The following is a 15,513-nucleotide window of genomic DNA, read 5'->3' as shown; positions in this document are numbered from 1 at the left end:
CGCCTCGGGAGCAGAGGTGCTGCCCGCGCGCGAGCAGAAGCGCCCGCACCCCTGCGGCCAGTCTGAACTCGCTCCTCTGGTCAGAAACCTGTGTCCAGATGGCCTTCGCCGGGGAAAGGAACTTTGCTAGGGAGTTTTTTCCCTCCGGGAATGCATTTATCCGCCATTAAGTAGGCGTTTTCCAGGGGCTCCTCGGGACTCGGGGCGGCGCAGGTGATCTCTGGTAGCAGAAGAGCAGCCCGTGCTCTCCCCGCGCCGCGGCAGCCCGTGCGCCCTGAGCAGGTAGCCCGCGCGGCACGCGCACTGCCCAGGAGCCTTCTAAGCAACTCGGGAGAATTTAAAAGGTGGACAGTCTGTCTTCATAATTAGAGGAAAGGTTTGCATTTCGTTCATAAAAATGTATGATGTCCCAAGTTTTCCCCGCCGACCCCAGAAAGGCTTTCTTCACATCCGCATCCGAAATGGGCTGAGCCAGGCTGGGGCACGCGTTCGCTGAGCCTGACCAGCACTTTAACTTTATCGCATTTCTTTAAAGAAAATCTGCCTTGCCCTCTCTTTATTGCTGCTCCATCCTTCTTTCAAGATCAAAAGCTTTAGATCAAAGCCAAGATCAAACTCACTACTTTAAATAGAAGGAACTTTGTCATGGACTCTTTTACACAAAGAGGAGCTTCTTAATGGAGACATCACAGTGGAAAACTTTATGTTACCGCTTCATCCCATATTCACAATTGAACGACTTAAAATTACGTTGATGGCGCACTTCTAGTTCCTAAAATAAACAACAGGTCTGGTCAAATGGGGAATTCTTGACTTAGTGTTTGTGTTTCCAGGAATACAGAAAACAAAAACGATAAGATTTAATAGTGACCATTTTGTATCCGTATTAGCTAAGTGCTATAAAATGCATGCTAATTTGCTAAAGACTTTTTCAGATATCAAATGTTCTTGTATATAATGTATAAACATCACATTCAAATGTTCTACTGTAAAAAGAAATGCATAAAAATACTTAATGTCCTGCAACTCTCAAGTACACATTTCAATAGGCAGGTAAAGCTGACAAATGATGAAGTAGATTATGTAATTACAGAACTACTTAATTTTACACGGAAATAAAATATTTAACTATTTAAGCTTCATGCTACTAATAACAGTTCCAGAACCAATAGAAATCTATTACAGGCTGACATGTACCCTGGAGTTGTTTTCCTTAGGAATTCACCATCCCTAAGAACCGTTCACTATTGATGGACTAAAACAGTGCCCCGCCTAAATGGACCTTTCTTATTTGTCCTCTTTGTTGATTTATCAACAATATGAAAACAATTAGTCTTTGAAGAAACAAAACCAAAATAACTTCCAACAATCCAGTAGCAGAAATAAAGATAACTATTGCAAATTATACCTTATACAGCCTTCTATGAAAATCTGTTGTTACACCTGGGGAGTTAATACTTGAAAGCTTTTTCCCCCTTGTAATTCTCATCTGGTTGTACTCTCAATCTCTCTCTCTCTCTCTCTCTCTCTCTCACACACACACACACACACACTCATTCCTCACGCTATAAATTCCATTGAGCCACTGGAAAGACCTTAGGAACTAAGACCTAGGAACCCCATCTTGCTGCCGCTGATAGTCTCCTTTCCTCCTAATACCCGGCAACTGAAGGTTTCAGGGCATCAGCTGAGCCAAGGAAACCCTACTGTCACTCTGCTCTCCTAACACCTTGAGTGGATAGGGAAAGTGGCGGTCCATTCTAATTGCCTCCTAATTTGTTTCCTTTGTCCTCTTGCCTCCCCACTCCCACCCACTCCCACAATGCATCCTCCACAGAGAAACATGAATGACATTTACAAAGGAAGTTCAAAAGATCACTTTGCTCTCCTGGAAATGTTTCCTTCTCTTCTTTGCCTGGCCAGGCCCTCCTTATTCTCCAGTTCTGGTCTGAAACAACTCTCCTCCAGGAAGGTCCTTCCTCCTTCCCCAATCCAAATTATGTCACCCCACTATTCTTCTTACTAGCATCCTGTTTATTTCCTATAAAGTGCTTATCTTTTATAGCTATTTACAATATTTTATTTTTTATTAAGAGACCTTATTTTTTAGAGTACTTAGAAAAAATTTACATAGAAGGCACAGAGTTCCCATATGCCAACATTAACACGGTTTCCTTTACTATTATTTTTTAATATATTTTTATTGAGTTGAGAGGAAGGGAGAGAGAGATTGAAACATCAATGATGAGAGAGAATCACTGATGAGCCTCCTGCATCCCTACTGGTGATCGAGCCCGCAACCCAGGCATGTGCCCTTGACCGTAATCGAACCTGGGACCCTTCGGTCCGCAGGCTGACACTCTATCCACTGATCCAAACCAGCGAAGGCAGTCTCCTTTATTATTAACATCTTGCATTCCTGTGGGGCATTTGTTACTATTGATGTACCATATTTGATACATTATTATTAACTGAAGCCCAGAGTTTACACTAGGGCTCATTCTTCGTGTTGTACAGTTCTATTATAGCTATTTTTAAATTAGTTTATTGAATGCCTATTTTCCAGACTAGACTTTAAAGTTCAGGAAGAAAGAGATCCTGTCCTTTGTTCTTGATTTTTGTCCAATCACTAAATACACTGCCTTACACATAGATGCTCAATAAATATGTTAAGTAACTGAATGTAAAGATAAAGGAACGAATGACTGAATGAAAGCATATGAAATTTCAAGAAGGGGAGTCTTAAGATGAAGATCTTTCTAATTAACTCCTGCTTTGTTTCTCCACTAAAATACCTTAATTTGTAAGAGCATAGAATTGTGCATTTAAAAAAAAAAAGAGACCATGGGACATCAGTTACATTGCCAGGGTACTTCTAGAATGATCTCTCTCTCTCTCTCTCTCTCTCTCTCTTTAATAAAAAGAACAAGAAATAAAGATTCCTAATTTTCTCATATATTAACCACTAAAATTATATTCCAAAATGGTGCTATGAGTTTGAAATATCAACCTATTGCATGACACTGGAAAAATATTAATTCTTGTTGACTATGTTCAATAGAACCTCAATACATGTCTCCTTTTGCCTCTCTAAATCTCCCTTTCTCCAGGGGCTGATCACAATGAAGGTATGGTGTGGAGAGAATGGAGAAAGATGACTTTTTAACACTGGAATTCTGTAGCCAGGAACAGATACTCTAATAACTATCTCTGAGAATGTGGTAGAAGTACTTTACAGTTATCTTTCAAAAACAGATGTTTTCTATTTGAATTATATCTTTAAAAATACTTCGTCCAGTAGAGATGCTGGTTTGGAAAGGAAGTTGTTCCAAGAAATTCTTGTCAAAGCAGTTCACAATAGTGAAGACAATTTCAGAGGCTGGAGGAGCATGCCTAGTGGCTGGAGATGACTTCTGGAGGGAAACCTCTTTTCTGCTTCCTTCGGATTTGTTTTAGTGGAGAAGAAATGACTCCCTTCACCGGGAAATGATAGTGATAGAGTTTCACATTGTCCGTGGCGGGTGTGCTTCTGCCTGGTGATGAGGTTCAGCAGGAGGCATGAGGAGCAGCAGCTCACCTTCCCGGTCAACCCGCAGGCCGGGAGGGCACACCAGGGGCCCTTTAATTGGACCAAACCACTTTGGATGGCAAATCACACTACCCCGGGCACAGCGGAGGGGAAACTGTGACGATAAGAAGTGAAAAAAAACTTTTAATACCACACAAGGTAGACAGGTCCCGAAGCCTTGGCTAGCTTTAGGGGGCTCTCTAGCCAACATATATTCGGGGTGAATTAGAGAGTCTAGCTCTGGCAGGTGTGGCTTCGAGGTTAGAGTGCAGGCCCACAGACTGATGGATCTCGGGTTTGATTCCAGTCAAGGGCATGTACTGGGTTGCAGGTTCAATCCCCAGTCCTGGTCGGGTGTATGAGGGAGGCAACCAATCCATGTGTCTCTCTCACATTGATCTTTCTTTCTTTCTTTCTTTCTTTCTTTCTTTCTTTCTTTCTTTCTTTCTTTCTCTTTCTCTCTCTCTCTCTCTCTCTCTTCTCTCTCTCTCTCTCTCTCTCTCTCCATCCCTCTCTCCTTCCCTTCCACTCTCTCTAAAAACCAATGTGGAAAAAATAACCTCAGGTGAGGATTAACAAAAAAAAAAAAAGTAAGTATCTACACATCTGGAAATAAAATCAAGGCTGTTTAAGTTGCAAGTAATAACAAGTGAGGATTAGGGGCAAAGTTATAAAATGTTTGTCTTTAAATTTTGCTCTATCATTTAAATGTAACATTCCTTGATGATACCTTGCTAGTTGATTTTAGAAAAATTATATGTAATTTGTATTATGGCCCATCTGCCTGTGTTGGAATGAACACTGGGTTTCTGTCTGAGGAGGACTGGCCCTGCCAAGTGGACCTCTTAGTGGCCGTTGTGAGAGAGCATGGCTTTCTCTGCAGGGGCCTGGCTGGCAGGACCTCTGCCTCTGGGCACCCATGACCCTGAGGTCCCTGTTGCTGGACACCTTTTACAGAGCTTGCCCCGGAGTGGGGTGTGGGGGAAGGCTCTTCCCTTTCTTGACACCCCCCAGCCCCGCAACCTCCCCCAAGCCCGGATTCTGATGAAGCCTTAGCTGTCAGCTATTGGCTCCCTGGAGAGAAACACCTACAGTGCACACAGTGCCCCTGTTCCCCACACACATCAGCTGTCAGGAGGCTCACAGGTACTGTGTTCCTGTGGCCCGGATCCTGCCGGAGGGCCTCATCTGGAGACGGCCTTACAGCCGCGGGGCTGCGCCTGCAGGTGCCCCGAAATTCCTCCCAGCGCACTGCATTCTGGTAAGAAGCCATCAGCCTTTCCCGAGGTGCATTATAAGAAACAGCCCCATGAAACCCATCACCACGTCTGCTGTGGAGACGGGTTCAGAGGGTTGTTTGTTACATGAAGTAGTGTTTTTCTGGGAGGACCCATGGCAAAAACCTGCCCCGGCCCGGGGCCCCGGCCCCAGCGTCAGGAGCAGCTGGGCCGGGCAGCTGCTGGTTCCAGCCCTGAGCTCTGCAGTTGGCCCTCCCTGGCGCCGGCGCAGGAACCTCAGGGCGCGGACTGTTTGGTAAGTTAATTCCTGGCCCCCACATATTTCCCTACCAGTATTTCATGTTGCTTCATTTTCCTTGTTTTAATTTTTTTTTTTTTGATCATGCTATATTTTGCTTTGGAAGCTGCCTTAACAATGTTTTGTACAAGGAGGAGTATGAATAAATAAAATATTCTGGGTCTATTTTTTCTTTCTTTAATTTCCTTTTTGGGTGGCTAGGGGGTCTGGAAAAATTTCTGGTTCCAATATATCTCTCCATTAACAACACTGAATACTTATAATATTCAAGGAAAAGGACTCTTAAAAATTAAATATAATACTATACAAACATCATGCAGGACGAATATAAAAATGTTAACCAACCAAGTGTTTTATCTCTTTTGATATCAAACCAGAGGGAAGGGGCTTAGGTTGCAGGAAGAGGATGTAAATCGGACACAGGGACGGGCTAGTCACTTCAACACACTCGGTGACTTCTGCAAAGCGGAGCACTAGCCACATGAAGGCAGGGGTACCCGAGACACCGCCCCTGTGCCCAGGGGTCCTGTGACCAGGCAGTAGTGCGCGTGCCAGGAGCTCGCCAGCCTGTCCGGGTTTGAGCCCGGCCTCCGCCACATGTGAGCTGTGTGGCCTCTCTCGGCCTCTGTCTCACAGAGTTGTCAAGCTCAAATGCTACATGATGTGCTTGCTTCCAAAAGGACAAGAGGAGGAACCGGTTATTTATCAGATTCCAGGCTCCTGGAACTCAGAGGCAAACAACATCACTACAAGTGCAGGGAAGTGACCTAAAGACCAAAAAAGTACTAAAGTGCTACATGGATGTGAGACCAGGGGCCTCCGACTGATGGGAAGACCCAGACTGCCCAGTCCGTACGGGCAGAGCCATTCACAAAGTGCTTCCCGTGCCGACTGCTCATTGGTGCCCCATCTCCAGGACGGAGACACGGAGCCTCAGGGAACTCAGTGCCTTTAGGGCTTCATATTGCGGGGCCCGTCGGCCTCCTGTCTGGAAATGTGGTGCCCTTTCTACTCCAGCACCAGAGCTTAGGGCCACCTAGCGTGACCTTCTCGCTTTAACATATTTGCTTATTATGTAGATCAGATCAACCGCAGACCAAAACACAGCCCAGGAAATATAACCCCATCACACAGCCGTCGATTGAAACAACCAGTGTAGAAGGCCAGTAGCAGTATATCTCCCTCAACACCTGTCTGACTACAGTTCTTTATAGGAGCTTGGCATTCATGACACTGTAACCTTAAAGAGTTTCACAGGCGAAAAATAAAACTCTGCTGGAGTGGTTCCCTCTCCTGACTGCTTGTTAAGATCGCCAGGGGTTACACATCCCCAAGCCCAGGTCGCACTCCAGAGCAGCGGTCACCGACCTTTCGGGCCTCACGGACCACCAGTGGTCTGCGGACCGCCGGCTGGTGACCACTGCTCCAGAGCGTGGTGCCCGAGGCTCAGAGGGGGTCCAACCTGAGAACTGGTCCCATCGCCGAGCGTGGGAACCAGGCGTCAGTCTTTCTTTAAAGTCCTCCCCACCCCACCCGCCACCCCCAATAGTTCGAATGTGCAGCCAGTGTTGAGAACCACTGGCTTAGATCGTTTTCATGATGACCCAACTCTAACAGGTTATTTTGAAGAAATTCCAGATATTTGGCAATCATCAAAATTTCAAGGTAATTGCCACAGAGGACAACCACCTTTTATGTCCTATTCCAGTAAGTGCCCTTGGGCAGACAGCAGACACAGCTCTGGGTAGGCTGGCCCACATGGCATTTCTTACAGCTTACACTTAGGAATACACTCGAGGCAAGAGTAGCTGTGCACACAGACACAAAAGAACTAAGAAGAAGTGGAAGATCTCAACATACCCAGGAGGCAAGAATGAACGGCTAGTTCACTTTTTAGGTTTCTGTGCAGGTTCGTGGTTAATATGGCTGGATCCTTGCCTCTAGGAAAGCTGAATGCAGAGCTGACCTGGAAGGCTGTATGTATGAAGCGGTGTTGCCCAGTTATCCCCTCTAGACAATGTTCTAATAATGTCAACGGCTGCCGCCCATTGGCTAGGATTAGAGGACAGTGTGTACCAATGCAAGAGACCCTTCACTGTGTGCAAAAGCTCCCGTGCCATGCAGGACGCCACCAGGTTGAACTTCCTCTGAGTCTTGGGCACCCTGCTCTCACCACATGGACTTCCTTGTTTAGAAATGACACAGTACATTGATGCTACAGGACAACTGCTCTGGAAATGCCTTCCAAAAGATATTACTTACTAATTACTTAAAATCACAAACATCTGCATTGACATTTCACAGCATGGAAAGCAGACATCCATGGAGAGGTCCCTGGGTCATGCCCTGAGATGGGCGGGTGTGGTCCTGTGAATAGTGCACAGGGGAGCCCTTTACCGGAGGCGGGGCTTCGGGAGTCTGTGGACCCCGGCATGACCATTGTTCTTTTTCTAGCTTGTCTAATTTTTAAAACTTCGGCACTCAGCCCTAACCGGTTTGGCTCGGTGGGTAGAGCGTCGGCCTGCGGACTGAAAGGTCCCAGGTTTGATTCTGGCCAAGGGCATGTACCTTGGTTGTGGGCACATCCCCAGTAGGAGGTGTGCAGGAGGCAGCTGATCGATGTTCCTCTCTCATTGATGTTTCTAACTCTCTATCCCTCTCCCTTCCGCTCTGTGAAAAATCAATAAAATATATTAAAAAAACAAAACAAAACAAAAAAAAACTTCGGCACTCCGACTGGGTTGCCTGTGATGTGGCCTCCCAAAAGTACCCAATGAAGACACAATCTGCAACAAAGAAGAATGAGCCTAAATAATCCTACCTCTATCAGATCAGGCGCGCGCGCGCGCGCACACACACACACACACACACACACACACACACACGTAAAATCCAGCACAGTTGGGGGTGGGGTGGCTGTCCCAAATAAAAACAGTATCTGAGAAAGCTGTTTTCCAGAATGTTTGTTCACCAAACATTTAGATCCATGTAAGAGGTGTTCCAGGAAAACAATGGGAAGGGCCCAATTGATTGGCTGCTAATCTCTGTACCTTTTGTGGGAGGTTTCCTCCAGCAGGGGGTTAAATCCGCATTGAATGCTGCCCGGGCCCAGCTGTGTCCATATTAGGACAGCCCTGCTCACATCTCCCTCCCTCTCTGCGAAGCAAGGATCTGTCCTCCCTCCCTGGGCCCTGCTTCCACCCCCTGCGTGTGTAGGTGGGAGAGTAGGAGTGGGGAATGTGAACTTGATCCAGCATTGATCAGCCAAGCAGCAAACGCTTATTGTTCTTTAGATACCAAACATAACTTCTTTCTTCTAGGGATAAGCCCAGCCATTCTGCACACAACACCACTTTTATGCTCAGCAGAGTGAGAGATGGAAAAGAAGCATTAGAGCTTTATTAAACTCAACCTAAACACCTCCTAAATATGCAGAATTTAAGAATCCACCCAGTTAACTTATATTCATATTAACATTAGGTATATTAGACTCTCTTAAAATCTAACAATCACCTGGTCCTTTCTGACTTCTTTGTTCATGAAAGAAGGGGTGAAGACCTATGTCTACTGTGAGCACCCTAACCCTGTGATTTTCAACGGTCTCAGAGCAGAATCCTGAGATTATGGATTTCAATTTATAGTGTAAATACTGTGTTACGTTCACCTGCTCTTCGAGCATTTATTTCACTGCTTTATTCTCTGAGGTTCAAGGGCATTGAAAACCATGCCAGTGTACAAACAAATATGCTGCTGTCTTTTTAAGTGCTGCCCTAAGAATGTGGCTGACCTGTTTCTGCACAAAGCCGTGTGTGATGGGAACTCAGACCTCGGTACCCTCCTTCCCTGCCACCGAGGAGCTGTGTGACCTTGGGCATGTCACACACCTCTCTGAACTGGTGACATGGAGGGAATGTTATCTGTGAGGATGAAATGAGATGGCGCATGAAGCCAGTGGTTCATGTAGACCAGTAAATGCTTGTTCTGAAACAAAAGGCTTTCTGGTATTTTGAACCTGAATAATCTTCCAAAGGTCTCAAGTTACTGATTTGTGACCTTGGAATAAAGAGCCTTGCCCGACCGCCACACAGATGTGATGCCATCGGATGGCACCGGCAGCGACACGGCATGTCTGAGCCACTGCAAACAAGTGCCTGTCCCTTCCCAGAGGATGGGTGGGCGTGAGGAAGCAGAACCTCTTTCTGGTCTGCCTGATTAGAGAGGACATCACTCCCTCCCTGGTCCCACACTCAGAATAAGCCCGCTGTTGTTACCAAAGGGTCAGAAAATGAAACTGGGCATTTTGGCGTCATTCTCTGAAGGCACCAGCATGACCAGGTGCAAGATGCAAACACACTTAAAACCCTACCAGTAGCTACAGTGCAGTTAAAACCAATGTATGAATTAATAACGGGCTTTTAGGTTAGATTTGTTTCCTCATCTATAAAATGGGTATAATGATAATGTCTACCTTCTAGAACTGTGACTAGAAGTAAATAACTATTATGTTCAATGAACTTAGCATAGACCCTACTCAATAAAGCGATAGCCTTTCTTTCATTGTGGATGTTCTAATATATAAAACAGTATATCCGGAATATTGGGGGGAAGAGGGGAAATGGAAGAATTGAATGAACATACAATGTAATAGAGCTTTACATGACCTATACATTCTTGGATTGACCCATTTATAGCTTTTTGTTAGAAGCATTTGTGCCCAACCCAGGCAGACATCCCTCAATTACAAAATCAACCTCAGGGACGAAAAATACAGTTTGGGGAGGAGAGACCCACTGAGAACTCCGAAGAGGCCCACTTGGTAATAAATGCGAACAAGAAGAGTCTTAAAGAGAATGCACCTCTGCTTGGCTGTACAGAGGATGAAAAGCGAAGGCGCACAAGGAGGGGAAAGGAGCCAGCGCAGAGAGGAGACGCACCCTGGATGGAGGCCTGAGACCTGGGGCCGCGCCTCTCCTCCGGGAACTGGCTGGGGGTGAGGGCGCTCCCTCCAGTCCAATCCCATTATCACTTGTCGCCCGGGAGTCTTAGCCCCCAGCTCTGATGTATTGACTCTGCCCTCCCTTCCATGCATTTTCAAGCCAATAAAGTGGCTGAAATTAAAGAAGAATTGAATTGTGAAGCTTTTGGGGCATAAATAATGTCATACTGGGAAGCCGGGGATAATGACAACCAGGATGCCCTTAACGCTCTTAAGAAAAACCATCTGATCTATGCAGCCCTCAATGCGGTCTGAAATTTCCTTTGACCTACAAAGGAAAATATTTTTAGCATGTAGCACACTTTGTAACAGACATATAAATGCACTGAAAATACAATTTTAGGAAAGCATCTGGCTTTGATCATTTCTTGTTCTGCCTCACCCCAAATAGGTTCTGCTTCCTCAATATGAGGAACACGGCTCCATCCTGCTGCAAGCGATGCTGCGACCACCCGAGCGATTTCTCCTAAACATTTCACTGCTGGCTCTGCTTGTTTTTACTTTTTAAAGTGGCAAATATTCTAATCATTGAAATATAAAAACAGCATAAAAAAAAACTGCTCCTGGAGCATTTGGCCCCAATGATATTCCTTCCTTCAAAGGGCCACTGGGCTTTCCCCCCAGGTCTTTCAGACAACAGACATAAACGAGTGAGTACTTACTTAGTTTATGTCTCCAAATGTATCCTAGAAATAATAGTTGCCACTGTCCATGGAAAATATATATTTTTCAAATTATATGTGCTGTGAGATCCTTGGTTCTTTTATATCAGTAAACGCAGTTGCCAGGATGTGCTGTGCTTTTGGGGCCCTAATAATCTGGCTGTTATATTTGTCCATGGTTGGACTCACTATGTGACTGAACACTTTGTCAGAGGTCCTTAGAGGTACAACACCTATGGCACATACTCACGAAGAGTCCTGGAAAGGGAGGGTCACACTGCTGTGCACACAAAGCACATTCGTGCCCAATAGAGAACAAACAGTCACTAAGTGGATTAAACGCCATCACTGCTCAGGGCTCTCTGCTGTATTATTTATTATCTCTTCCTGGTTCTTGTAAAAGCTAAGGCAAGGATGGGACCAAGCTGATTTGGATTAAAAGCAACCCTGCTAAAAACACAAAATGCCTCAGTCACAGGTAAGGCCCATGTGTCAAACTTGGCCCACGGACTGTGCACCTGGAGGACAATCGCGCTGCTTCCCTTGCACAACGAGCTGGCCGACTGGTGACCAGTGAGTGCAGCCAGGCCCCGCCTGCCAGCGGCTGTTCTCCTGCGCTCAGCCTCAGCCCCGCCGAGCACGGCAAATAGGCAAATACGAGAAGCCGACCTCTGCGTGCCTCCAGGTCCCAACTCGAGGCCGAGGCCCAGGCCCTTGCGTGCCTGTGACAGAGGCTGATTTACAGACACCCCCACAGGCCGTGAGCCCACAGGCAGCACTTGGTGTGCCCACTGCCCCACACGAGGCTTGGCATATTGGTTGAATCTATAAACTAAGCCCTAAAGCCAAACCTTTGGATTTCTCAGGAAGAATATGAAACTGAAGAATTCTAAGAGTTTAGATTGTACTCAGAAATGAGGGAAACTTCCTTTGACAGAATATATTCCAGAATATGATTTTAGGTATAATACCTGAGAAATTATATTTGTCAAATTATATGTGCTATGAGATCCTTGTTTTTTTTTTAATATCAGTAAACGCAGTTGCCATAATGTGCTGTGCTTTTGGGACTCCAATAACCTGGCTGTTATACTTGTCCATGGTTGGACTCACTCTCTGAGTGACTAAGTTTAGACAATTTAGATAATCTAAAGTAATTTTAGATTCTATCTATGGGTCAGAGCCTCCTTAGGGGCCCTTATTCAGCAGGTGTGGGCTGAGTCCAGGCTGGTAGTTTAAACAGCTTCTTGGATGACTCCGGTGAACAGGGCTGGGCCTAGCTGGCCAGGTGGCCTGCGGCCTCGCGCCCAGCCTGCTGAGCTATGCTTCTAGAAAGCACCCAGCCTTACTTCCTCATTAAACCCGTATGTGCACAGGCCACGACCATCCACCTCCGCCAGCTGGATTGAGCCAAACAGACTTCAAAACTAGTGGTTCCAGCTTCCTTTTCCTTCTGTTTAAAGCAGAGCAACAGGTTTATCCTGAATCCACCAAGCAAATGCTGGGTTTCTCTCCACAGGTACAAAGACCACCTCGAGGAGAGGAAACACTAACATGCTCATTGTGCACACGAGTCTGGTCTTTCTGGATCTGTCTGAGGTTTCAGTTCTTTCTGGAATCAGGTTTTAGAAGGGAGAGAGAGAGGGCACCACAGGAAAATGTCTCCTGTTTCATCATGGGCCTGCGCTGTGAGAGGCCAGCCCGTCTGGACGGTGTTGAACAAGAAGCCCAGCACGGACCTTCAGTGCCAACTTCTCTCTGGGAGGATGCACCCCGTTTCTTGTCACTGCCCGGCAGTGCACCCCACTGAGAAGTCTGTGGGAAAGGCAGGTGCTTGCAGAGACGGTGAGTGACTGTGGCGGCTCCTCGCCACGGCAGGCCTCGCCCCCATGAGGCCGGAGGCCTGGTGTTGTACCTCTAAGGACCTCTGACAAAGTGTTCAGTCACATAGTGAGTCCAACCATGGACAAATATAACAGCCAGATTATTAGGGCCCCAAAAGCACAGCACATCGTGGCAACTGCTTTTACTGATATAAAAGAACCAAGGATCTCATAGCACATATAATTTGAAAAATATAATTTCTCTGGAATTTGCAAAATAAGTAGTCTCCATTTTCTTGAATGACCATTAGATGTAGAATTCCTCTAGGCACCGCTGAGACTGAGTATCCTAATAGGCCTTAGAATCATGTTGCTAATATTACCTAACCTGCGCTAAAATACGCCTGCTCAGTGCTAAGAGCTCCAGTGACAGAACACCTTACATCAGATCAAGTTCCCTCAACTGTGTGACTACGGCATTTTCCCTTACCAGACTGAAAAGTTTTCCATCATTTGCTTGTGTGGCCTTTGGCCACTTGAAGGTGTCAGCTTGGAAGGAAGTGGCATTTTCCAGGCGACACGGTCACCTGCTGTTCTACGTTCCGATCAGGAGCAAGTCTGGGAGCTAGAGTTGATGGCTGCCTATTCCCAGGACACTGAGACTGGCCAGTACCCGGCTTCTCTGTGCTTCTCTCTGCCACTGCTGCCCACGATTTTGCCATCTAATGGCTGCTGAGCACTTTTCCCAAAGAGTAGAAAGAAGACACACAAGGGCTGTGAGGGTCACGGGCGCCAGAGTGCCACCTGTTAGTACCTCAGGGCACAGGCCGCCTGGGAGTTGAAGAGCCCAAGCGGGGCTGGCGATGAATCACGCTGCTCTGGGTGTCTGTGGGGCCGAGCCCACCCCTCCACGGAGCGGGCAGAGAGGGCAGGGCGGCTATGGAATGGCCAGCTCTCTTTCTCCATAGGTTTGAAAAAACACAGGTACTTTTAATGATGCCCATTCGGCGGTGACTCTAAGGCAGGGGTCCTCAAACTTTTTAAACAGGGGGCCAGTTCACTGTCCCTCAGACCGTTGGAGGGCCGGACTATAGTTTAAAAAAAACTATGAACAAATTCCTATGCACACAGCGGTGGCAAAAACACCCGGCGGGCTGGATAAATGTTTTCGGCGGGCCGCATGTGGCCCGCGGGCCGTAGTTCGAGGACCCCTGCTTTAAGGCATTATGCACTCAGGTTTTAATTCAACTATAGCCTTAGAGCAGCACCGCCCAGTAGGAACATATGCCGGCCACATTTGTCATTTACAATTTCCTAGCTGCCATGTTTAAAAAGTAAGGAATAGCAGCTAAAATTAATTTTAATAATATGTTTTATTGGGCATATAAACATTGGGTTATGATGTGTCCAAAATATTATGATGTAAGCAATAATTTAAAAATGATTAATGAGATATATTACCTTCATTTTTTTTTGTACTAAGTCTTCTAAATCGGATGTGTTCTCACAGTTCATCTCAATTTGGATGCTAAGTTTTAATCAGAAATGGTTGGTCTGTATTTGATTTCATGAAATTTACAGTTGAAAAAGTGGATTTCATTCACATACCTAAGTTACTCCAAACAATAACTGGATTACTAGGTTTTAATGTAAATTGAGATTAAATTAAGTTAAAAATTAAACTCTCCAGGTGCACTAGATAGTTTTCAAGTGCTTAATAACCACATGTGACTTGGTGGCTGCATGTAGAACAGTGAGTCCGAGATCGGCCCTGTACATCACAGCAGGTAAGACAAGGACGACTGGACCCAACCCTTGTTTCTGGGGGTGAGGGATGGGATGTATGAGACACATATACAAACTGCAACAATATAAAACAGGATATTATACTTGAGAAATGCAGAGAAAGGAAAGCATTCATTCCAAGGAGAGAGAAAGTCACATACAAAGGAAGGTTGGTGTGGAAACTCACTAGTACCTGTTGACTGTGATTATGGTTGGGCATATGCTTAGGAGTGGAGCGAATGGAGTTTAAAAGGCTACCTTGGGGCATTTCTGCTGACCGCCTGAAACAGCAGGCCCACGGGCATGCTCTACAGGCACTGCTGACGAGGAACGGGTTTCTGGTGAGGACAGGTCTGAGCTGTTGGGGAAGACTCGCTTCCATTGCCGTGGACGGTGATGGAGGGGGACAGCTTGGCAGCTAAAAGACCAATTAGCTACGGCACTAGTTAGAGCAAAATATGAAAAACTGGGGGAGGCACCAGGAAAGACAATCAGAAAATGAATAAATATGTACATAAGATGATCAGGATGTGGGCAGGGAATCAAAGAAAGGGAGGAGTCGGAGAGCTCTGGAGCAATAAAAATACAAAGTACAGAAGAAAGGCTGGATGGGCAGCTATTTCTAATGTATTTGCATGTAAAACTTTTATAAGAAGATTGGAATATACACATATGTGGGTTGGAGTGGTGGAGACCTTTGGCAGAGATAAAAAGAAATAAAAATCTATTTATAGAACTGTCAATTTAGCAGAACGGGCAACTTTCTTAGAAACCGGGGGGTGAGGGGGGGCAGGTTTGAGTAAATTAAATTGTTACTATTTATTATAAGGCTTTGCAACTGTTAAAAATTATTGCTCTTGAATTGCATTGAGGAATATGGGAAACTACTTAAGATATTTACTTTGTGTTATGCTTTCATTTATTTTTGAAGAAAAGCTCTAACTCTAAAATCTTAGGAAGTTCCTGAACCACCCCAGTTTTGTTTTTTTTTAATATTTATATTTTTATTTCAGAGAGAAAGGGAGAGGGAGAGAGAGAGAAGCATCAATGATGAGAGAGAACCATTGATCGCCTGCCTCCTGCACCCCCCCTTATGGGGGTCGAGCCCACAACCCTGGCATGTGCCCTTGACCAGGAATCAAA

The 15,513-nt window shown here is 45.7% G+C and overlaps 1 protein-coding gene across 1 annotated transcript in view; it reads right to left on the bottom strand.

The window, feature by feature from the left end:
- The window catches only part of LOC102260525 (chromosome unknown open reading frame, human C9orf3), a 333,222-nt gene that overhangs the window by 75,988 nt on the left and 241,721 nt on the right, over window positions 1–15,513 (bottom strand). The window contains exon 12 of the mRNA XM_014545703.1: window positions 7,850–7,890. Coding sequence (XP_014401189.1) covers window positions 7,850–7,890 — 41 coding nt within the window. The remainder of the gene's footprint in view (window positions 1–7,849; window positions 7,891–15,513) is intronic.

This window comes from Myotis brandtii, unplaced genomic scaffold (assembly GCF_000412655.1).
Source record: "Myotis brandtii unplaced genomic scaffold, ASM41265v1 scaffold419, whole genome shotgun sequence".
NCBI lineage: Eukaryota > Metazoa > Chordata > Mammalia > Chiroptera > Vespertilionidae > Myotis > Myotis brandtii.
The sequence above is the reverse complement of the archived record's forward strand: the minus strand, read 5'-3'. Positions and strand labels throughout refer to the sequence as shown.